Below are 24,337 nucleotides of genomic sequence, written 5' to 3'. Positions count from 1 at the left end.
AACAAATCCTAGTTCTCTGGTGTTTAGCATCTTGGAGCCATGAATTTTAAATAAATCAAAAACAAAAACCTTGTCTTTCCCAGTTTTAAAATATAAAAGATACACACACACACACACACACACACACACACACGTGTATTTAAAATAGACCCTATAACCTCATCATATTCTTACATCCTTACATGGTTTTCTTCTTCAATTGTGGAGGAAAAGGCAGGCAGACACTTTTAATAGCACAGTGATCATCATTTTTTAAATGAATTGTTACAACGACATAATCTTAAACTATCCATAATTTGGAATAGGCACAACTGTGCATTTAAAAAAAATGCAATATTACCCTTATTTTCTCAAGAAAGCAGATTTTCTGGAGGGAAAAGTATATATTGTATATATTAGAAAATACACATATGTTCATTCACTCTTTCTGCATCTGCTGTGCTTCAGATGCTTTTGGGGATGCATAAACGTGTAAAAGAAAGTATCTGATCTTACAGGCCTTTTATCCTGGTAGAGTGATAATACAAATATGGGTCTAACTATAATGCAAGGTAGAATTATGAAATGACCTAAGGAGCAATTCAGACCGCTAGGAAAAGCTTCCCGGAGAAGATGCCATTGAGCTCATATTCGAGTCCACATAGAATTTCAACAATTAGAGACAGGATAGAAAAGGCGTTGCAGAGCCATATAATAAACATGATTTAAAACCAAAAACAGAAAATAAAGGCTCATGCACCTAAATGGAAGTAAGAAAATTGCCTGATGATACCAGTCCTTGCAGCTTGCCAGCCAGGGCTGCATTGGGTGAAAAGCCCCTCTACAGCACGGCAGCTCCAGCAGTTGGCTCGAATATTTCACATGAGAGTCCACAGGAAGAGCGAGCTTTCATGTATATTTTTTACATCCAAATTAAGTTAACTCATGGAATTTTCCACCCTTAGGAATTAAAGTAGCAACTCATGAAGTAATTCAGTTATGTCATTCATACCAAAACAGAAAATACTGGAGCAACTTGGCACTGTTTAAAAGCCAAGATTAGGCCTTGGCCATTTTATATTTTTTCACATTCCATGGCCGTTGTGTTATTTTAACTTTTATTATGGCTGTAAATTTTTCAAATCAAAAGTATCTTAATTGCTTAGAAAACAGAAGTTGAAAATGGGTTCATAGTAAGAAGAGGGTTTAGGCAAAGCAGCTTTAGGAGTGAGAACTGAAAAAAAGCTGTAGCATTACATTTTCTGTAATGCGAGGGTTCTACCTAATTGGTTGACATTCACAGTTGTGCATAATTATAGCTTCCTCTATATCCATAAATCATCTTAGAACTATAAAGTTGAGTTTAACCAAAAGATCTGTCCAATATTAGTGAAATGACATCTTTAGGGAAGCATTGTCCTGATACAATAGCCACATTCATTTTAAAGCAGTTAATTGGACACATTGTCAAAAACCACGGTATTGAGTTTCCACATTTTAATTTCACATTTGCCTTCTCCCTGGCTTCTGCACACGGACGGGTCTCTTTTGGAGCTGAAAGTGTGTGAAAGTTATTGGAGAATGGTAGTCTCTGGGTAATGTTTCTGTAAGCTGCCCAAAATTTTCCCCCTGTAGTCTAGATGGGAAACAGCTGGTATTTGTTTAAAAAGCTGTTTTGCAAAATGTCTAAACCTTGAGATATAGAACTGAGGTCACCATTAAAGCAGGTGCTTAAGAGCAAGTGAGAAAGACTTCAGAGGCCGACTGGCTCTGGAATCTTCTGCAGGGCACTTCCTATTAGAAGAAAAAGTGTTGAAGTTTGCTCCTTTATTTAGGACATGGCTATAAGTATTAATAAGTAGGTGCACTAGCAATACTACTAGAAATTGAGTATTTTTGAACATAGCCAGCCCTCAAGTGAATAATTAGCTCAGTATGAAAGGAACTAAAATGGTCATTTTTCTCACAGGGCTTCAAGATACAAGAGCCCAAGGCGCTCTAGTCTCCTTTGGGTGTTTGAATTTCCTCTTTAAACACACCAACAGTAAAAGAACTACTATTTCAAATAAGCAGTACCATAACTGACTATATCTTCCAAGGTTTTGGATGCAATCTAAGGGAAAGGGGGAAAAGAGACCCGACTTGGCAAGACCCGTACCGAAGCAGTCTGGAAAAAAAGCAAAGCAAAAAACATGTGGAACCACTAAAGGCCAGTGCACGTCAGGTATCCACCAGTCTGAAGATGAAAGGAAGTAAGCCTCTCCCCTGGGAGCTGGAGGTTATTAGCAGCTGTTTATCCAGTCGGGAATAGAGATTAACATTGTACTTTTTTTTTAAGAACTAGAAGAAAATTTGTTTGGGAAGTTGGCTTTTCATATCAAGTCACTGTGCTTTGCCAAAAAAAACTTCCTTTCTCAGAACTCATGTACTAGCATTGAGCAATGTTATGATTCTCTGAGAAACTCTGAATTACCAAAAAGTCTTTCTCCATTAAATAGAACAGAAAAGGACAGAGAAATGGGTGGACGTTTGCCATTGACACATTGCAGTTGTACTCTTTACCATGTGAAATTCGCCGTTTGGTCTATTACCTGTTCTCCAACCTGACTCTAAATGGGACACTCTGCCCTCTACCTCTCATACGTACCCTCACAACTTAATCATTGCCACTCTAAGGTGCACACAATGGGTTCTGCAGATACCTACTGCTTGCAAAAAGACCTTTCATGAGATATTGGGGAAACTGCCTAGGACTCTGGGTGCTTTATTCTCAAAAAACAAACAAACAAAAAAAAACGAGTTGGATATAGGTATTTTTCCCCTGATTTAATGCTACTCTTAATGTCATTTTCTTTTATTAAATCCTTTCTTCTGCTTTTGATCTTATTTATAGCAGAGCCACTGGTCATATGGAAACTATTACTGTATAGCTGCGAGATGAAAGACTTCATGGCAATTAAATAAGAGTGAATCATTTGGGCCAATAATACACACATACAGTGAGGTACCAGTTGTGTCCAAAATGCCCTGTGTTGTTCACTTTGTAGCAAAGCCATTGAGCTTTACAAAGGGCTTTACAAAAATCTGCTTTTTGTCAGAAATATGTAGTCTGACAATATGAAAACACATGTTAACACACAGTCCTTAGCTGCTTGCTTCTTCACACATACACAGTATCTAAATCATGCCACTTATTGATATAAAAGGAAATTTTCACTTAAATTTGGGATATTATTTAATTGTGTTAAGCGTCAGCTCTTTAAAAATATATTTGGATAATCTATATCAAAATTCGACCCATCACTCAAAACCTGCCTAAAATGTCATGTTCTTCTTAAAGTAGTCCCTGGTTTCCTAAACGGATATGACTTCATCATTTTTTAAAACCCTACATGACCTTGTACTCCTTTATGACATTCATCGTATTTTGCCTTGTATAGTAATAATATTATCCCATCATTAAAATATCAGTGCCTGGGCTAGGTGCGGTGGTTCAGGCCTGTAATCCCAGCACTTTGGGAAGCCAAGGTGGGAGGATCACAAGTTCAGGAGTTCGAGACCAGCCTAGCCAACATGGTGAAACCCCGTCTCTACTAAAAATACAAAAATTAGCTGGGCGTAAAGGTGCACGCCTGTAATCCCAGCTACTGGGGAGGCTGAGGCAGGAGAATCGCTTGAACCCGGGAGGCGGAGGTTGCAGTGAGCCAAGATCATGCCACTGCACTCCTTTCTGGGCAACAAAGCAACACTCCATCTTAAAAAAAAAAAAAAAATCAGTGCCTGCAAAGTCATAGACGTGTTTATTTTTCCCTGCAAATGCCCATGTAGTGTCTTGCATATAGTACACTTTCATAAGGCGCTTGTCAAATTAAGTGAAATGTTTATTATTTGATAGAAACATGCTAAATGTATATTTGGCAATATCAAACAATTAGATTTCAGACATAGTCTCACAGATCCATACCATTTGTGTCATCATTTACTAAGCATCTAACTGCACATTGTACTATTACGCTCCTGTGCAGTGACCTGTGCAGTTCCTGTCCTTGGGATGGGATGCCCACAAATGGAGACAAGTATAGGCTTTGCGAATGGCAGCAAAACAAACTTATTGAAGTTTATGCCCTGCACCATTCAACAATGACCTTGAATGTGTTTTAAGGGTTGTGTCTGTAATGCACAGTGAGCTCGTGAGGTGACAAGAAAGTGGAGATTTCTGGAGATCCACTCAGCCCTGAAGGGTCAGAGAGTGAGGGGATCTGTGAGGCTAATAAAAGAGAAGCAGTTGGTGAGTTAGGAGGAAAAAACTAGCCCAGCAGACAGAGCAGGGAGGGCTTTGCTCAAGCCTTAGTGATGTGGGCGTGAACCCAGCAGATGAGAGGCCATGCGTAGGTAATTGAACATTGATAGTGAGGAATTTAAAAATAGGAGGGAACTGCATTGGTCCTGGGAGTCTAGGTGAAGGATGCATCAACACAAGGTGGACCTCTTAGACTGGATCCATACAGCAAGCAAGAGCCAGGCTGAAGCCTTAATATTGCAAGGGATCAACTGATGGAGAGAGAATATTGCATTTAAAAGATGAGTATTTGGAAAGTGATGGGGAAGAAATGGTTCATTCGTTTAGGTGAGCTTCTTTATACTTCTACTCTCTCTTCAAATATATTACAATAAGCGTGTGTTACTTGAATAACAAGAAAAGCATTTAAGAAATAAAGGCCAATGGGTAATGGTAAATCCCTAGGGATCCTTAGGGATGGGCCACCTGGACTGGCTAAAAAGTGTGTGGAGGTCAGCAGCATGACTGTGCACTCTCACGGGTATGCTTGCACTTCAGGCATTCAGAATTCCAAGTGTAAATCAAGTGTCCAGTTGTCTTTTCCTTTAAACAAAAGCTGTTTACACATAATTGCTAGACTTCACCATACTCTCTGTGCTAGATATGTTTGGTTCACTAGGATGGATTAAGTTTAGTTCCATACCATCTACTTTACTAGCCTGCTATGTGGAGCAAGGAAGAGATAGAGGAATGGGCTCTGTTAATCTGCCAGTGTCCCCACTAGGTGAGCTCCCTCCAGTTATGGTTTCCACGGTAGGAAAATGATGTCGAGAATTGAGGGTGTGGGACACAGAAAAGAGAAATGAAACAGTTTTAATAGATGGAACGTATGAGTTAGTACAAGAAAGATGAACTGAGGTCGGCTCACATCCGTTTGCATTTCTTGAACTGTATCATAGAATCATTCGTTTAACCATTTTGGTGAACATCCAGGGGAGTTTCAGCCCAGCTGATCACATGATAGACAAGCACTGCCAAGGTCAGGATCATTTAGATCATGTTTAAATCCTCTTGAAAATTATTTTATTATCTGGAGAATCAATATTAAATAAATCTCCAAGAATTGCACAATAAGGAATTACCTTACATTTCATACAGAACATAAGAGAAGCTGTGATGTTTCTGGAAAACAATGTAGGTGTTCTCAAGACAGTTATGAAATCTTCTCCCGACATACATGTTAAGAATCAAGTAAAAATCCAAACAAAAGAATTGAATCCAGATCTGATGTTAATGAAAAGTCTCTTAAAGGTTTAATCACATGTACTAAAGAAAAATCATCTGATAATTTTTTAAACTGAGAAATGTGGAAATTATGTTTGTGGTTGGAGTGTCCCAGATGTTAGCTCTTTCTCCCACAACAGGTGGTTATTAGAGGTAGGTCTTGTTTTCTGCAGAGCCTCTGTGCCTCTAGTGTTGTTCCTCACAGTATCTATCTACTGCTGCCATTCCATGAACTTCCGAGTTCCCATCTGTGAGCCATTAAAAAAGTTTGCATGACCGCTTCCCACCTCTTTAAAAGATGCACTTTTGTACTAAATGGTGTTTTGCACATTTGAGAAAATAAGTTTGCTTTCCTCTAATATGACAGAGGTCTGGCAAGATAATTGAAACTGAAATCTAGTACTCTACAATTGTCATGTATAATTGATATTTCATGGGGAGATTACAGTTCAGACACCAAAACTGTTTTCTGTATCAATGGGTTTCTAATTACAGTGAAAACCCATCAGCTTTTCTTTTGTGTTAATGGAAAAACAAGAGAGAAAAGTAACAGTAAGTCGCAGTTACCAGGACTTCTGTCTTTGTCCCATTTTGTTGTTCTTCTTTCTAAAAACCAAAAAAACCTATGTCCAGAATTGGAAACCAGATGCCATTAATAGCAAACTTTAATTTTGATGTACCAAAATGTTTATAATAGTATATCCAGTTTTGTGTCATTATCACTTGGTCTAGAAACTGATGACAAGTTTCCTAAAGTTCCCATTGTATACTCTTTTAGAAGGATTATGGTAGAATAGAAGTGACTGAGGTCTGAAAGCCTGTTTTGAAGCAGTTATCTCTGGAGATAACATTAACTAGGATTGAATAACTGCCAAATGAAATTTAATACATTTTCCCATCCATGAAATAGGCCTCTTAAATACAACAGAATAATTACTTTCACAATACTCCCTGGAAACAAAGAGAGCAAAAATATTGAATGTCTTTTTTGTTTGTGGTGTTTGTTGTTAGCTAGAGGATAAGGACAAGGAAATTTACCACAATGCTGAATGCATCTCCATATAAAAACAGCCTTGCCAACAGCCACCTAATTTGAATCTGCATGTCTTTTAAATCTGTTTATGTTGGAGGGATCGTGGCAAATATTAAATTTTATAATTTAGTTAGACATCTTGGCCTTGGCCTGAGTTAATGAACTATGATTTTCCCCCTGCAATAAAGAAAACGGAAATGATTTTCCTGTATCTATATATGTATGTATATATATGTATGTTATATGCTTGTACCTAGGTGTGTGTATACATGTATGGACACACACACACACTGTTTTAAAACAAAAGCTCTGGGAAATAAACGCATCTTGCCCCCTAACTCTCCTCCCCTCTCCTATATAATTGTTCAGTGTTATAAGTTTTCTGAGTTCAAAATCTGTTTTAGATCTCTAACTAAACATTGAAAGTTGGATCTTAAGTCACTTCACCATTCTTGGCCTTAGCTTTCTTTGTAAAATGAAGAGTTTGACCTAACTGATATATAACCAAGGTCCTCTAAGCCCTCGACGTCTAAGTTCTGTGATTTAAAAGTGTTTCTATCAGTTTATCAAGCCCTTTCTTGGAAACTAAGGTTATTTAAAATTATATGGTGCTTACGTGATTCAAAATAATTATTGCATATCTAATGACATTTAATTATTTCCAATGACAAATTCACACAGGAGAATTTAAATAGCTGTGTTGGAATTTGAATATAATTTGACCTAAGATACAATGTAACTCAGACATTTACACCTACATGTACCAGTCAATATGTGGACGGGACAGGCCAAGCTGGCTGTGTTCGGACTACATGATCTTATCCCCCCTTCCTCGTTTGTAGCTCTCTGGACCAGGAAAATGCCTGTCATTAAGGTGGCCCATTCATAGTATGACCTATGTCTGCTTCAAAATGAGCTGGGCCATCCAGTGATCTTGGCATTCTGAGCTTAGAAATACAAAGACAAAGAGGAAATTAGCAGGAGGTACAGAACCAGAAAGAATGCACCAAGAGGTATCATGAAGAAAGAGTCCAATCTGTCATCATGAGAGGGCAGAAGCCAGAGAGAAGCAGAGGTCCCCCCCCAGAGAGAGGAGAGAGGCTGAATAGCCCAGCAGAGGCAAGGAGTGGCATTCGGTTCCCAAGAGCTCTCTGAGTCCAAAACCTAAGCTACAGAAAACTATTTATGATAAATCTTTTATTTGAACAAACTCAAATAGGTTTATCTTCCTTACTATTAAAACTACCCCACTAAATTGATCAGCGTACAAAAATCCCCCCAAGAATCATTATGAGTTCCACAAAAACCAGGAGTTTTTTCTCATCTGAGTTATTTCTCATTCTATCCCCAGTGTCTCCCAAAGTGACAGGCATGAGCTAGATTAGAAAATGTTTGTTAAATTAGTAAATGCATTCTCTGATCAATCAATGAATAATCATTGAATAATTTTTAAATTTCACTTCTATCTTACTTTTAGCATAGGTATCACTAAAACTGCATTATACGTGACTATGGGAAGATTCACATTTACAATGAGTATTAATAAAATTTTCATAAGCTGGCTTTTAACTTTAGACTATTGTTATCTCTATGAAAAGGTTATCAAAATAGAGCTTTAACGAAGTATGGATTTTCTAAAAATAGGGACGAAATGTCATGCTTAGAATTGACTTGTGGGAATCTCCTTTCTCCTAGTCACATTATGACGTATTTAAGTTCAGAATGCCAAGATCATTGGATGCTCCAGCTCATTTTGAAGCAGACATGGGTCATTCTATGAATGGGCCGACTTAATGCCAGTGGGCAAATCCCTGACCCTTGTATATACAGAGAACAGTGTGAGTTTCTCCATCTATTTCTGTGTTATTCTAGCGATGGATTTGTGCTGACAATCCACTGTGTTTCTTCCCTTGTCTCTTATGTGACCAGAAATAATGTTTCTGAAAGAGAAGAAAATAGGGTTAGAATATGCCGTCTGTGGCCAAGGAAACAAGCAAAGCCAAGCCAATTATTCAAATTGGAATACTCTTCCACAGCCACAGGCAATGGGGTTGATCCTATCCTGGAGAATCAAGCTCGTTATTACATGGCTCTGGACCTATCAGAGGGCATTCACATGACCTGGAATAGACACAAGGGAAGTCTTAAAACATCACGACAAATTAGCCCGGCGTGGTGGTGGGCGCCTGTAATTCCAGTTACTTGGGAGGCTGAAGCAGGAGAATCGCTTGAACCTGGGAGGCAGAGGTTGCAGTGAACGGAGATTGCACCCCTGCACTCCAGCCTGGTTGACAGAGCGAGACTCTGTCTCCAAAAAAAAAAAAAAAAAAGTCAGAACAACTTTGTCTAACATTTTTTATGGAAAATGATTGATATTATTTAAGATGATCTATAGAAAATAGATGGAGTTAGGTAACATATGGGCCTAAAATCCAAACAAAAATGTAGTTGAAACAACTATATCCTCAGATATATTTATAATATTTAAGAGTTTACAGTCATTGTATAGGGGAAAGATTTAAAATTAAATGGATTTTAACAAAACAGAGACAAAGATCACCGTAACTGAAGATAGCTTGAGTTTTGAGGGGGTTCTTGAACTACACAGGCTATTATTTCTATATAACATGCAAGTATTTTCAGTCAAAACACACGATTCTGTCTGCAGTTATTATGTACCTATTACATACCAGTTGTCATGTACGATTGCATGGGTTCTCTTTTTCTCTTTTGAGAACTTACCTCAATGTGATCTAGAGGGAAAAAATTTCAGGAGCAGTAACTGAATATATTTTAAGTAAAAAGCAAAACATTACTCTTAAGTTATGTCACAGATGCTTGCAAAGAAATCTTGAGAGTGTTAATGATTCTGAAATAGGAGTACACTTCTCCTCTATGCTCAAATCTGTGGTTACCTTCAGTGATTTTGACTTAGAGTCATCCTTTGTAGAAATTCAAGAAATTAGATCCATTGGGAATACAAATAAATATGAATCAGCACGAAGAATTATTTAGGTTTATATTGATTGACAGACATAAAGAGCCACCATTTGATCAAGGCCTGTAAAAATTCATGCTTACAAGTTGACATCTGAGATTGAAAGGATAATCATTGATTGAATCCGTTTTCTAATGCATGAATACAAAAACAGCAAATCAAAACCTCAATGGAAAATAGCTATCATGCTTCTGAATAAAAATTAAAATATATAGGAGAGTGAGTTACAAATGGTTGCTGGAGCAGGTGGGCGTGGTCTGCCTATAAGAGAGCAGACTTCAGTCACAGAGGAAAGGAGTGGTGTGGCAGGCAACAGGGTTGAATATGTTTTAAAAAAAAAAAGGTCTGTACTTAACGCCACAGAGCTCTAGAAGCTGAAACTAGAATCAGTGAGTGAAATCTACAAAGAGGCCAATTTGTGGTAAAAATGGAATGGGCTTCTTTGGGAGATATCAGTATCAGTACATTTGAAGCACCCCACAGAGGCCAAATAACCACCATTCAGAATGTTCTGTGTTGCGACACAGGCACTGGGGAGCAGTGCTGGACTTCCTACATCTCTCTGCTGAAACATTCATTTATACTTCCTGAGGCTCATAAGCCTCAAGTATTGTCTTATTCTTGCTGTATTTTGAATCCAAACAATTAATATGATTTATGTGATCATCTCCACCCAAAATTTAAAAAAAATTGGAGTGCATACACACACACACACACACACACACACACACATATGAATATAAAAATGGCATATTTCAGGATCAGTTACTTAAATATATTTTCAGTAAAAAGCAAAATATTATAGGTGATACTTAATACATGGCTGCCTTTAAATAGCATGTGCTTATTAGGTCCTGTGAATTTGTTGTTGGTTCAGATACTTATTGTTGATGCATTCTTTGGAAATACCCTTTTAAAATATATTGGTAACACAAGAGTGACGATTCTCCTTTCTGGTTTCATATTTTTGACTGGAAAAAAAATAAACCGATTCATAGCAGTATAAATGTATGGTTAATTTTTTGTGTTTTAGACCCACCGTCCTGTGTAAATGCTCACTTAACCATAGGCTAAGAAAATACTTGGAAATAGAAAAGAAAATGTGAACTGATTGTCCTCTTAGTTGACAAATGCTTAATGTTTTTGCTTGAAGGCATGTGCTATGAAGTAGGCAGTTGCTGTCTCAGTGCCACAAGTTCAATGTCTCTGGACCCCAGAGTCGATAGTAGTAGTTAATAAAAAGCTCAGCAGTATTTTTTTAATCAAGTAATCATGCTGTACTCTATAATTTTATTCTTGGAAGCATAAAGAGTATTTACAAGATGGTGTCTTTCTAGGATCAGAATAGTGAGGAAAAAAATGGAAAAATGTCCAAACATCCTTGCATGGCAATGATGGCATTACTGGTGTGTTTAATAAAACCTTTATTGGTACATTTTCCGGTGAGGTGGCATTGGCAGAAACCATCCCCCTTTGGATTTGGAACTCAGCAGCTGATGAAATACAGTAAACATTAATTTGGAATGGGCTGCCAGTTTTGGAAAGCCAGGTGACATTTTATTATATTTGTACCAAGCAGAGGCTGTGTCCCATACTGCTGTAGCTTCCGCTGTCAGAGGCTTAGCTGGCATTATGGAAAAAAAAATGGCAGGCCTGAGAATCTTATCCCCTGAAATGAAAGTCGAATGCCAAATTGAAATTCCTGTAGGATTTCCGATAGCAATGGGGGAATTGAGAAGCTCACAATTAAGCATATGGGCATTAAGATAATTGTCAGATCTGTTGGCGGACATGATAGAAGACAGATGGGTACGAATCAGTGCGCTCCACTGCAGCACCCTGGGAGACAATTTGACGTTTTACCTGCCTGAGCTACTCTGCCATATTTGTCACTGAATGTACAGCACGGCATCTTACTGAGTGTTAAGTGTTTTCGCCGGGAACTATAGGTGCATGTGCGGTCCTTCAGCGCCCTCTAGTGAAATGCGTTTGGGAGTATGGTTTTTGAAAAGCCAGCCTTCCTTCATCAGGTCCTTTTGGCCTCTGGAAATAGCTGTCGCACCTCTGGTTCCTGCTCACCTCTCTGATTCCTCTCGCCCTTTCAGGTGGGGACCCATCGTGAAGACGGCGTGGCCCTGAGAGGCAGCCATTCTCTTCTGCCAAACCAGGTTCCGGTTCCACAGCTTCCTGTCCAGTCTGCGACTTCCCCTGACCTGAACCCACCCCAGGACCCTTACAGAGGTAGGTTGGCCTCACCAGGGCACTTCTGACCTCACTTTCACAATAGGACCAGTGTTGATACCCAGCCTCTTGGTGTTCATCCCTCAAGAAGCACTGGCAGAAACCCAGGAATCAAATTGGGCACAAAAATGGTAAGGAAATGGCAAAGTATTTAGAACTTCGCCCGCTAATCGTGTTTCTCCAGGGACTGTTTTCCTCAAACATCCTCTGAAATCCTGGTCCTATATCAGCAGGGAATGAGGCCACAGACTGATGAGAGGAAATTTTATTTTAGCTATTTCCACATTTTTCTCATTCAGGTCCTCTAATGTGGTTAGTTGTGGCCTGAAAATGATATTTCCAAATGAATAGGAAGGAAGGAAATTGTTTTTGTTGTTTAAGATGGAAGGAAATATAGGTGCATTTAAAAAATGGAGCTTGGTTGCATGATTTTCGCTCTTGAGTCATCTAGCCCTCTAATGATTGCCTCATACCGGTGATTACGAGCGGCTTTTCATGACCCCAGGAAGTTGGGCTGTTGCTGGCCAGCTGACTAGGAGTCGCTTAGATAACATCTTCTCAGTCCCTTCACATTTAATGTAAAAATGATAACATTGCCACAGGAATACATGTGGGCATTTTTTCAGCTGTTCAACATTGTACAGATCTGAGTGTCAATTATATGTATGGGTATGTCTGCCCATTTTTATATGAATAATAATCATTTTATGGACTTTTTTTTTTTTTTTTGACAGAGCCTCACTCTGTTGCCCAGGCTGGAGTACAGTGGTGCGATCTCAGCTCACTGCAACTTCCACCTCCCAGGTTCAAGCGATTCTCCTGCCTCAACCTCCCAGGGGGTAGCTAGGATTACAGACATGCATCACCATGCCTGGCTATTTTTCATATTTTTAGTAGAGACAGGGTTTCACCACATTAGCCAGGTTGGTCTTGAATTCCTGACCTCAAGTGATGCACCCGCCTCAGCCTCCCGAAGTGCTGGGATTACAGGTGTGAACCACCACACCTGGCCAGGACCTTTCTTATCAGGAGGCTTTGGATTTTGCCCTCTTTGTCCTAAACCTGTGCTTCTCAAACTGCACATAAGCACAACCTGAGCATCTTGTTAAAATGCAGATTCCACTTCTGTAGGTCTGGGATTGTCCATTTCTAATGGGCTCACAGATGATGAGGCCGCATGGACCAAAGTTTGAGTGGCAAGGTTCTAGAATACACAGATGACAAATAAAGAGGAATACTTGACAGATATGCTTCTACCTTTAAAAAAATTACTACATTAGGGTCGTGTTTTAAAATGCAGTGTGACTTGGAAAGTTGAGCAATGATAAAGCTAGAAATTTCTAAAATGAGTAGCAAACTGCCTTCCATATGTACCATTTTAAAATGCTGATTACTTCTTGAGAATAAGAGAAGCCTAATTTCAGAATATCATTAGGGTACCTATTGAAGTCTTGACTGCACATATTTAGCATACTCCCTGGGAATTATATTTTAAGGACATTTTTCTATTAAATCATTGCATATGGAAGAAACTCAATATAATAGCTGATATTTACTTGGGTTCTTAATCAGAACATTGGCTGTGTGATTTTCATGATTATGATTTTCATTGCAATTAAGTTGATGTTTTGTAGACAGTGAAATTACCATCTACTCCAAAAGATTGCAAAATAGAATTTAACCTTAGAGCCAATGCAGGGAAAACTTGTTTCTGCAGGTGCATTTTTTGAAACTTCAACAGATAGCGGGGGGAAAAAAAGTGACAGAAGGATCACAGTTCAGCACTATGAATTGTCTGCTGGCAGCCTTGCAATCTGGTGTGCAGGCAGTGAGATTTTGGTGTACATGTCACCTGATTTCTCTTTTTCTGCAGGCATGCCACCAGGACTACAGGGGCAGAGTGTCTCCTCTGGCAGCTCTGAGATCAAATCCGATGACGAGGGTGATGAGAACCTGCAAGACACGAAATCTTCGGAGGACAAGAAATTAGATGACGACAAGAAGGATATCAAATCAATTACTAGGTCAAGATCTAGGTAACAGTATATAATACTGTCGCTTCATTTAATTCCTTTATTGGACTTTGATGAAGTGAACAGAACGGGAAGAAACTATTCAGTTTTTTCCTGGCAGGTAAATTTACAGCTGAAAAGAAAATTAAAGGCCTACTCTAGAAGTACTAAAAGTATCATTTCAGATACCTGTACTCTATTGGAGCCTAAACTGTTTTGGCATTTATGAATCTGGACCCAATGCTAATGACACAGTGAAAAAATTTGTCTCTGATTCAAGTACAGTTTATTTGTAAAACTATACTTATTCTACAAATTTGGTCAGAAATGTTGTGTCTATAATATTTCTAAAAAGAGATTGTAGCCGTGTTAAAAACTCAACTGATGTATGTGCCAACTATAACTCTTTTCTTACCTCTAAAGTAAGAAAATAATTTCCTAGATTTATCCTAAACATGCTGATGTATATAAGAGTAATACCTTAATTGTGTATGGTTTTTCTTCCTGGACACTCTTTTCTACAGAAAACACAACTGCAGGAAAATAGCTTCTGTCTGGTTTTCTTAAATATCTGCTATCTTTAAATTCAAATCTATATCTCCTTGAACTTTAATCTGGTAATCAGATGGTTTTTGAATACCAACACCCGTGTACTTTGCCTCAATTCCCTGAGGTTGTTTTTATTCACAAATTCAACCAGTTGTCCTAAGACTACAGCTTTCCTTCTAAAGGCTGTGGTTCTCAAGGTTCTATCTGGAATCTTTTGTGAATTAAGAACATGCTGCCTCTTCATGTTGCTGTTGTAATTATTGAGATAAATTCGGTGTCTTGCCACAAGTTTAAAAATGCCGAATACTTCTAGATAACCCCTTTCCTTCCTTGTTGTCGTTTTCTGATTCTTGGCCACTTTGGCAAGAAATCCCAAGGAGGGGATTTCATACCTTTAGCAGCTTCTGTGTTAGACCAGTCAGTTCTTGGTGATTTAACTTATTGTGGCCAAACTTATGCATGTTAATGGATTCTTTGAAGTTTTGGAACAACATTTTCATTCACTGTTGAGAACCTTCTTATTTAAAAAGGTCTCTCTTATGACATTTACTTATGTATGCCTCCAAAACTGTAGTATAAGGCAGTGCTTTTCAAATCTAGGCAGTTTTATTTGCATAACCAGTTTATTTATAAGTGAATAACCAATTCTAATTGGTCGTTAGCCTGAAAACCTTTGGAAGAAAAGTTCCTATTTTCCAGTCTCCTTTGTGTAAGGTGTAGCATTTGTTGGATGTATAAAAATATCACCCAAATGCTTAGCTTCCGGACAGGCCTGGCAGAGAGTGTTTTCATTTGCTTTTTACAGCCTATTTGCATAGTAGAATATAGGAGTGAATTAATCATTACTGATTTCCTTGGCACTGGCAGCAGTTAGGGGTGAGGGCAGAGGAGGGATCCGCAGAAGGCAGAGAAAGAGGGCCTTTTCCAGTGGACTCAGTTGACTTCCATGTTTACCATACACACCTGTGGCAGACAGTGCCATCTGGAAAGGCGCTTACGCTATGGAGAGAGAGGAGCCTGGTCTTACAGCATCCTTCTGTGGTGTCATCCTCCTTGCCCCTAACTTTTCTCCTTCACCCAAGTGTTCTTATGTGCATTATCTTTATGTGTAACGTATACTTGCAACCCAAGAATACCACTCCCACTTTTGATTGATTGGAGCTTCTCAAGTGTAATTGGTCCTTATTGCCACTTGGAAGTTACCCAGAGATTCTCCAAAATGGAACATCAGAGTCATATATTTTAAACCAGCATTCATTAAATATACATTTAATTGACTAGATAATTTCCCACATCTTCCAACTCCGAAATGTTGTGATTAATCATCTTTATTCTGTGAACATTTCCAATGTGTGAAATTACCCTTTAGGTTAATTGTTAGTCACTTCCATGGAGTTTCTTGTGATGGGGAGTCTACTGGTGTTCAGTGAAGTTTGTTTCATTTTCTGTGTCTCTCATAAGCCCCCCAAAAGTCCTCACTCATGTTTATTCACAATAGTCATTCAGAGCTTTATAGCACGTGCTGCTCTGCCTTCTTGAGACAAGACATCGTGCACACTTCTCTTTTTTACATGACAGCCCTTGGAATATTTGAACCCTGCTGCTGTGACGACTTCCTCATATGATATGCTTTCCAGGTGGCTCATCATCCTCTTTGCCTTCCATTCAAAAGTTTCTAATTTGTCACTGTAACACCCAGAAATGGACAGAACCGATCTTATCTTTTCAGACTATTCTGGGCCCGGCCATGCATTTGTTATGAATCATGGAATATTTTGGTTTTCACAATTAGAAATTACCTTTTGGCTTTTTTTTTTTTTTTGTAAGAGACAGAGTCTGGCTGTGTTGCCCAGGCTGGAGTGCAGCGGCCTGATCACATCTCACTGTAGCCTCCACCTCCTAGATTCAAGTGAGCCTCCCACCTCAGCCTCCTGAGTAGCTGAGACCGCAGGTGTGCATCACTGTGCCCAGCTAATTTTTTTTATTTTTTGTAGAGACGAGGTCTCACTATATTGTCCAGGCTGGGGTTATAGGCATGAGCCACTGCACCCAGCTTTCTGGCTTCATTTTTGACTCACAATGAGGTCATGGTCATTCATAAGCTGCAGGTGTTTGGTTTGTTGAATCGTTTTGCATGACTGATATCAGTTCAGGTTTCCCAGACTTGTTCTGTGGATCATAAACATCTATAAGATTAAAGACCATGGAAGTCATGTTTTTGTAACTTTTTGTTTAATACATAGAGAAAATGAGACTCACATAGTGGGTTGACCAGGCCTTCAAAGCAAGGTAATGGGGACACCTGAATAAAAGCCTCACTGTCTTCACTCCCATTGCTCTGGTGTCTTACATATAGACCTTTCTTCTTACTCCTATTAAGCTGCCTTGTATTTTTTTGACCTATCAAAATCATTTTTCAATTACTTGTTTCCCCTAGATTTCAGATGTCACGGTATGAAAGGTTTTATATATATTTAAAAAATGAAGTATAAACATAAAGTCTTTTTGAAGTATGGTTATGCAACATATGCTAGGCGTAAGTTGGTGCATGCCTGCTTTGCAGAGTGTAACCCCATTGAATAAAAAAAGCTTTGTTTTCCCTTTCTGCCCCCCTATATCAGTATGGGCACACCCTGCACTCTAACTTTAATCTACGTCACCCTCACCTGTTTGGTTTGGGTTTAATGTCTGCGAGAAAACCAAATATCTTGTGTATCGTGAACTGTCAAAGCCATCTAAACCAATCCCAAGGTCAAGTGGATATAAAAATTCTGCCAAAAACATGGCATAAGATGGAAAATTTCCCTGAAAACTCTGGAAGAAAACAAAGTAATGTAGACACCTTCTTTTTCCCCACACCATTAGAAAATGTTGCATCCCTTTTGTCCCACAGCAATAATGACGATGAGGACCTGACACCAGAGCAGAAGGCAGAGCGTGAGAAGGAGCGGAGGATGGCCAACAATGCCCGAGAGCGTCTGCGGGTCCGTGACATCAACGAGGCTTTCAAAGAGCTCGGCCGCATGGTGCAGCTCCACCTCAAGAGTGACAAGCCCCAGACCAAGCTCCTGATCCTCCACCAGGCGGTGGCCGTCATCCTCAGTCTGGAGCAGCAAGTCCGAGGTCAGTGCAGGCCAGCGTCCTTGCAGAGCTCGTGAGGAGCTTGTGGCAGGCACAAGCTGAGATGGGCACACCAGCCTTGAGCAGTGGCAGATAGTAGACTTTCAAGCATCATTCCAAAGAATTGTTTCCATTGCAGACTGTGTCTAAATCCATAAGGCAGCATCCCTTTCTCCTGTAATTAAGTTGTAGGATTCTCTTATAACTAAGATTATATTGCAACTTTCCCTATATCCTTTCAGTAATTTGAGCTTAGTTTATTTGCTTTACCAACCTTTGCTTACTGTAAAGTGGCTGTACACACTCACATGCAGTTCACCTTTTACTAGTGACTGACCAAATGGATTGCCACAGTACTTAGTAACTGTTCCTTTTGTTCTGTAATATAAACACTGAGAAAAAGGTCAGACACGCAAGAAGAGTGCATCGCTGCCCTCTGCCAGAAGCCTCAGCATTAAACAAAGGTCCTGTGCTTTAATCCTCCACAGAAAGGAATCTGAATCCGAAAGCTGCGTGTCTGAAAAGAAGGGAGGAAGAGAAGGTGTCCTCGGAGCCTCCCCCTCTCTCCTTGGCCGGCCCACACCCTGGAATGGGAGACGCATCGAATCACATGGGACAGATGTAAAAGGGCAAGTTTGTTTTCAACCATTTCTGAGATCGATCATTCATAACTCTCATCAGTGTATCAGCCATAAAAGTGAACTTCACCCAAATTGACAGATATTTTCTTTCATGGAAAAAGAATTTAAAAAAAAAAAGCATACTTTTTCTGTTGCAAATATATTAATGAATTTTTTCTCTCTTTTTTCCTTTCTCAGGTCCAAGTTGCCACATTGCTTCATTAAAACAAGAGACCACTTCCTTAACAGCTGTATTATCTTAAACCCACATAAACACTTCTCCTTAACCCCCATTTTTGTAATATAAGACAAGTCTGAGTAGTTATGAATCGCAGACGCAAGAGGTTTCAGCATTCCCAATTATCAAAAAACAGAAAAACAAAAAAAAGAAAGAAAAAAGTGCAACTTGAGGGGCGACTTTCTTTAACATATCATTCAGAATGTGCAAAGCAGTATGTACAGGCTGAGACACAGCCCAGAGACTGAACGGCAATCTTTCCACACTGTGGAACAATGCATTTGTGCCTAAACTTCTTTTGGAAAAAAAAAATATAATTAATTTGTAAGTCTGAAAAAAAAATATTTAATTTAAAAAAAATTGTAAACTTGCAATAATGAAAAAGTGTACTTCTGAAGAAAACTACATGAACGTTTTTGTTGGTATTCAAGTCAGCTAGTGTTTATAATTACTGGATATTGAATTAGGGGAAGCTCGGCTGCCCTAGTAACAAAACCAGCAAACGTCCTGATGACAACGAAGTGATGACATTAGCCATTCCTTAGGGTAGGAGGAACAGATGGATCTTATAGACCTATGACAAATATATATATAAATATATATATAAATATATATTAAAAATTTAGTGACTATGGTAAGCTTTTGTTCATTTGTTTCAGACTTTTTTCTCCTGTAAAAAAATAGTACTGATTAACTTTTTTAAAAGAAAGATTTTACTGTAAATATGGATTTTTTTTTTTTTGGTCTTATTTCTGTCCCTTTCCCTGGTTTGTTATCGTAACCTGTAGTGCCAACTCTGCTTCCAGAGGGGTAGTGCAGGATGAAATGCTGACCCTGATGTTGCTTCTCATTCATAAATAAGTAGAAAGTTGTTTCTCCAGTCTTTTGGGAACACAGGACTTAAAAGTCACATCATGTGTAGATATTACAAGCAGCATTACCAAGACATGGCAAAAAGAGTTTGTCTGAATTGTAATGTTGCGTTTGTGACCCTATTCTGGGATTTTCAGAGGTACAAGGTTAGAATGCTACAATGTTACCACTGTGCCTTCCAATGTTTATATCATCGGAAACATAACATAATCAAAGTGGCTGTGATTTAACAAAATGATTAAAGTGTTACCTACCTGTGTAGCCGAAGTAGTGTGCAGTGAGGCGTTTCTGAATACATGGTCAGATTTTTGGAAAAAAACAAAAACAAAAAAAACAAGTAAAGTTCAAAAACCGTCAAATGAGAAAATTGCAAGTAGTGTGACAGAGCTGATTGATTTTGTTGCTTTCTTGATTTTTTTTTTCAAAATGGGTTTACTAAAATGTAGATGACTTAACTGCCTCCTCCTTCGTCTGAAAAATGCCAATATTCAATCATCATGCAGCATTATAACAAGCCTTATAAGTCCTAAAGCATTAAGTTGCACTTTTTTGAGGAGGGGTAGTGCAGTATTTCTCTGGCCAGTATGAATGAAGTTTATACTTACCATATTTGATAGAAACATAGATCAAGCTATGGCACAGCGACTCATCAGATAGCTAGCTTTGACGTCTGGGCACAATTGAACCAACTTCCATCGTGAATCTTTATAATGATTGACTTTGGTGTATAGTGCAGTAAACAAATAGTGCTCCTAGTTAAGTATTCGTCAGCATCCTTTTGTCTCTAACTTGTTTCTATTTTTACAGCCACACAATTCTTGGCATGTATTAAGAAAAAAAAAATCCCTGTTCAAGTAGTTTTTCCACCTATCAGCACTGAGTAAATGCCATAAATCCATTGAAATGGTCTAAATGTTCCATCTGTTCTCCTGTTTTGCCAGTTATATAGTAATGAAATACATTTGTAAATTTTATGCAACAAATGGCAAACGTATCATTATTTTGAAATTGTGTATGTAAAAGTTATATTTTTACATGTAGACTCTTGTTATTATGTGTTTTAATACATTGTATCAGTTTTTTTTTTTTAAAAAACTGTGTGGTTTAAAAAGAAGTCTCATTTAAATGAAATAGCTACAAGAATCAGAATTTTATGTTCATTTCTGAAAATGTAAGAACAAATAAGATAGTTACCACGTGGTCATCTTTTACAAACCCATAAACATTTTGATTAGCTGTGTGTGTGTTGAAAAACTGTAAATATGTTCAGTAGCGATAAAACTAAAATAACTTTGATTTGTTGATAAGTTCCTAAAATGTGGAGGTGGATTAAAACCTTAGGAGAATAGCAGAAATCAAACTTCATGAAAAGTTATTTTGGGGCTTTCCTGTGAAATGTATGAACAAAGAGGCTCAGAGAAGGGCATGGAAGACAATAATGTATACTCTCTCCTCCTCCCTGAATAATGAAAACCATGTGTATTTGTTCCCTCCGTATGTTAAAGATTTCCTTTTAGTGGTACATTCTGCACTCATTTTGTATAGTCTACCAAGGCGGGTATCCCTAGGAACAATATTATATAGGAAGCAGGTATACTCTGATCACATTCAGGATAAGTGTACAGAAGAAAATACGGTGTTTACTCTTTAGGGAACTGGAAACACTCCCTGCATTGATGTACATTTTAAGAATGGCACTTTTGATACATGTTATCATAAAGGTGCTTAACAGAGCTGAATTAAAGTTTTTCAAATCTGTAAACAAAGCAAAAAAGTAAATTGTAGTCATTTGATTATTTTTTAAATTGGTGCTTTATATTTTGTTCTCACTCAGAGTAAAAGCTGCAATTTATTGTTCACCAGCTTTGATGTATTCATTACTCAGTAATGCAATACCTCTATTGTTGAATTCCCTTTGGAAATAAGTGAAAATTCTAACGGCCACTGAAAGCTGCTCGCTAGGTTTTGCTTGGTGGAGAAACATAATCTGCACCTATCCATATTAATTGGGTTGTATCCCCATTAAAAAAGAAAAAAAGGGAATGTGGCCTTTTTAGTGTGTTTTTTATTGTTGTTGTTTTGTAATTATCAAACCCAGGTAAGATATTGGTATCCTGCACTGGATTTTCAAATGAAGTTCAGCAGAAGACAGTTAAGATTAAAGTACTATACAAAAATTTCAAAAGGGTCCATACTACGCTATCTGTATGACGACACTTAGGCTGGGGATCTCTTTCAGAAACTCGGACTTTAAAAGCAACTTGGAACAGTTGATCCACCTCCACATTCAAGTAATTTATGAATATGCAGAATAGGGATCTGTTCATCTAGAAATTTTTACCATTTGTCTTCTGTGTAGCTGCAAGGAACACTAATGTTTATACAACTGTCAGTCCACCCAGTGGTGCAACTGGTTCTGATTCAGTCTTCCGATTCCTTTTTATTTTTCACTTTTTCCTATTTCTGAATTTTTTTTTTATTTGTGATCTTGATTTTGATGAGGGGTTGGGGAGTGGGGAGGGAGTCGAACCAAGACTTGGAGTTAAGAGGATTTTCATCTTTTGCATCCAACAGGCAGAATATGATCTGTGTCCAAAAGTGAACTTGAGTCAGGAATGAATCAATTTCAGCATAAACAAGCACAAAAATTTAGTCTGCTGGCTGACTGGAAGCAAAAAAGTCAAGATGGAATATGATGAATTCCAACACAATGGGGCACCAAGGCCTTTAGGCCTCTCTTTTTTATTTTGCTTTGGTTTTGTTTGTTTTTCTTTAGAGACATGCTCTTTCTCATGGGACTTGAAGTGGACTCATCTTTGTGCAGTGCTGGTTTTGCCATACTCATTTCAAGTATTATAGACATATGTAATGGTGAAAATATATGAACTGTGGCCTTTTTCATTCTTGTTACTTGTGATGCAATTAAGTGAAGATAAGAAAAAAAAAAAAAGCAGAGATTTACCATGTATCAGTGCCTGGCTTTTTGTTATAAAGCTTTGTTTGTCTAGTGCTCTTTTGCTATAAAATAGACTGTAGTACACCCTAGTAGGAAAAAAAAACTAAATTTAAAAATAAAAAATATATTTGGCTTATTTTTCGCAGGAGCAATCCTTTTATACCATGAATATTACAAAAAAAATTGTCAGATTCTGAATATTTCTTCTTTGTAGATTTTTGGAATCATTATGAGTAAAAGTTTGTTACTTTATTTTACTATTTAAAAGATGTTATTTTACCATGTGTTACCAAGATGAAACTGTATGGATAGCTTTTTTGTTTGTTTTTTGTTTTGTTTTTGTTTTTGTTTTTGTTTTAGTTGTAGGTCGCAGCGGGGAAATTTTTTGCGACTGTACACATAGCTGCAGCATTAAAAACTTAAAAAAATTGTTAAAAAAAAGAAAAAAGGGAAAACATTTCAAAAAAAAAAAAGATAAACAGTTACACCTTGTTTTCAATGTGTGGCTGAGTGCCTCGATTTTTTCATGTTTTTGGTGTATTTCTGATTTGTAGAAGTGTCCAAACAGGTTGTGTGCTGGAGTTCCTTCAAGACAAAAACAAACCCAGCTTGGTCAAGGCCATTACCTGTTTCCCATCTGTAGTTATTCGATGAAGTCATGTACATGACCGTTCTGTAGCAATAAATGTGCCATTTTTATAAACTGTTTCTGACACTTGTTTCATTTCGTTTTGCATTGTCCATATAGCTGTGATTCTCTTCTGTAAGTAAAACGCATCTATATTTCATTTTCCAAGTGTTGGAGGTATTGACAGCTTAACAAACAAAACATACAAAAAAAATCACAAAACAAATTGAAAAGCAAAGCACATGATTGATCAAGGAAGAGATGCCCGTAATGAAAATGGAACGGGATGCATGCAAAACAAAAAGAAAACTGTCTAGAGGATTAACTAATTGAAGGAATATAATTAATGTGTGTGTAACACTGAAGCTATGCATTTGAAGAGCTCTGAACTGCACCAATGTTTTCGGTTGTGCTGCAGGTTGCTAAGTCAAGTCAGCCTTAACCTTTTGCACCAGTTGGTCGGCTGTTTGGCAGAACATTCTCAGCTAGATCTTTTCAGTCAAAAATCTAAGATGATTTATTTTGTATCACTTTGTTAAAAGCTGAATATTGTTAACTACAGTTAATATTAACACTGTATTTATACTTTCTCAAACTACACCCGCCCCACCACTTCTGGTTGCCTCTGTTGACTATTAATCCAGATGTAAACAACCAGATGTTTTTTTCTAACTTGTACAAACTGACGTGTGTCAACTATTATGGAAGGAAAAAAATGTACAGATTAAAATTATTCAGTGTTATGTACTGTAAGTTAATATTTTTGTAGAATGGACATCAATCTACTTTGCAAAATTTGGAGGCTATTTCAACATTGCACTGTAGAAATGTAAAGTAATGTATGCAATGTAAAGGAAAGCCCGCGGTAGCTGAGCGCTTCATAACAGAATGTTCTAATCAAGTACGTGGTATTTGGGGATGTCTCCAATATTGCTCTTGTATTCTTTCTAATTGGGTTTAGTGACTAGTTGAAGGAAAATGTTATAACGCCATTTGGTTCACATGTGAAGTGCCCTCCATAGCCAAATGTTGGGATTTTTTGTTTTGTTTTGTTTTTGGTTGGACTGTTTGCAGATATTTAAATTTTATGAAATTTCCAAAGATTTTGGTTGATAACCCCCTTTTACCTTCTAAATGATTTGAGATGTTCTTATGTTCTTACTGTGTGTTTTAAATATATATAAAAGAGCCACAAGCATTTAGTCTTTTAGTATTATATTTGATCATATAACTACTACTGAAAAGGGAGGGGGGGAATGTGCCTGTGCACCCCTACAGTATCTTGTGTAGTGTCTATTAACATTGTTCTCTGTTAGAGGACCACATTAAAAGGTACATTAATCTTACATTTTGGTTCATTTTCAAAGGGAAGTTAAATTGCTGGAGAACCTAAAGTATTATCCAGAAGCTAAGATCACAGTAATTTTAGAAATGAAGAAGGAAGGAGTATCCAAAGGCGCTGAAATAGGGAATCATTTTTAGCCTCATAATTCGGTCCATTCATCTGAAACCAAGTGAAATTTATAC

General features: G+C 37.9%; 1 protein-coding gene across 48 annotated transcripts in view; it reads left to right on the top strand.

Moving 5' to 3' along the window:
- The window catches only part of TCF4 (transcription factor 4), a 412,803-nt gene extending 389,918 nt beyond the window's left edge, over positions 1-22,885 (top strand). For 27 of the 48 annotated variants that reach the window (XM_055102434.2, XM_055102435.2, XM_055102433.2 and 24 more), the window contains 5 exons: positions 11,679-11,814; positions 13,688-13,850; positions 17,269-17,498; positions 17,984-18,124; positions 18,314-22,885. In XM_055102434.2, the coding sequence (XP_054958409.1) occupies positions 11,679-11,814; positions 13,688-13,850; positions 17,269-17,498; positions 17,984-18,120 (666 nt within the window). In that variant the 3' untranslated portion in view covers positions 18,121-18,124; positions 18,314-22,885. The remainder of the gene's footprint in view (positions 1-11,678; positions 11,815-13,687; positions 13,851-17,268; positions 17,499-17,983; positions 18,125-18,313) is intronic. The other 21 variants (XM_055102437.2, XM_055102438.2, XM_055102436.2 and 18 more) reach the window with 1 other exon arrangement.
- The last annotated feature ends 1,452 nt before the right edge of the window (positions 22,886-24,337 follow it).

The sequence above is a fragment of the Pan paniscus genome, chromosome 17 (assembly GCF_029289425.2).
Source record: "Pan paniscus chromosome 17, NHGRI_mPanPan1-v2.0_pri, whole genome shotgun sequence".
In the NCBI taxonomy this organism is placed as follows: domain Eukaryota; kingdom Metazoa; phylum Chordata; class Mammalia; order Primates; family Hominidae; genus Pan; species Pan paniscus.
This window is presented reverse-complemented; position numbering and strand designations above follow the sequence as displayed.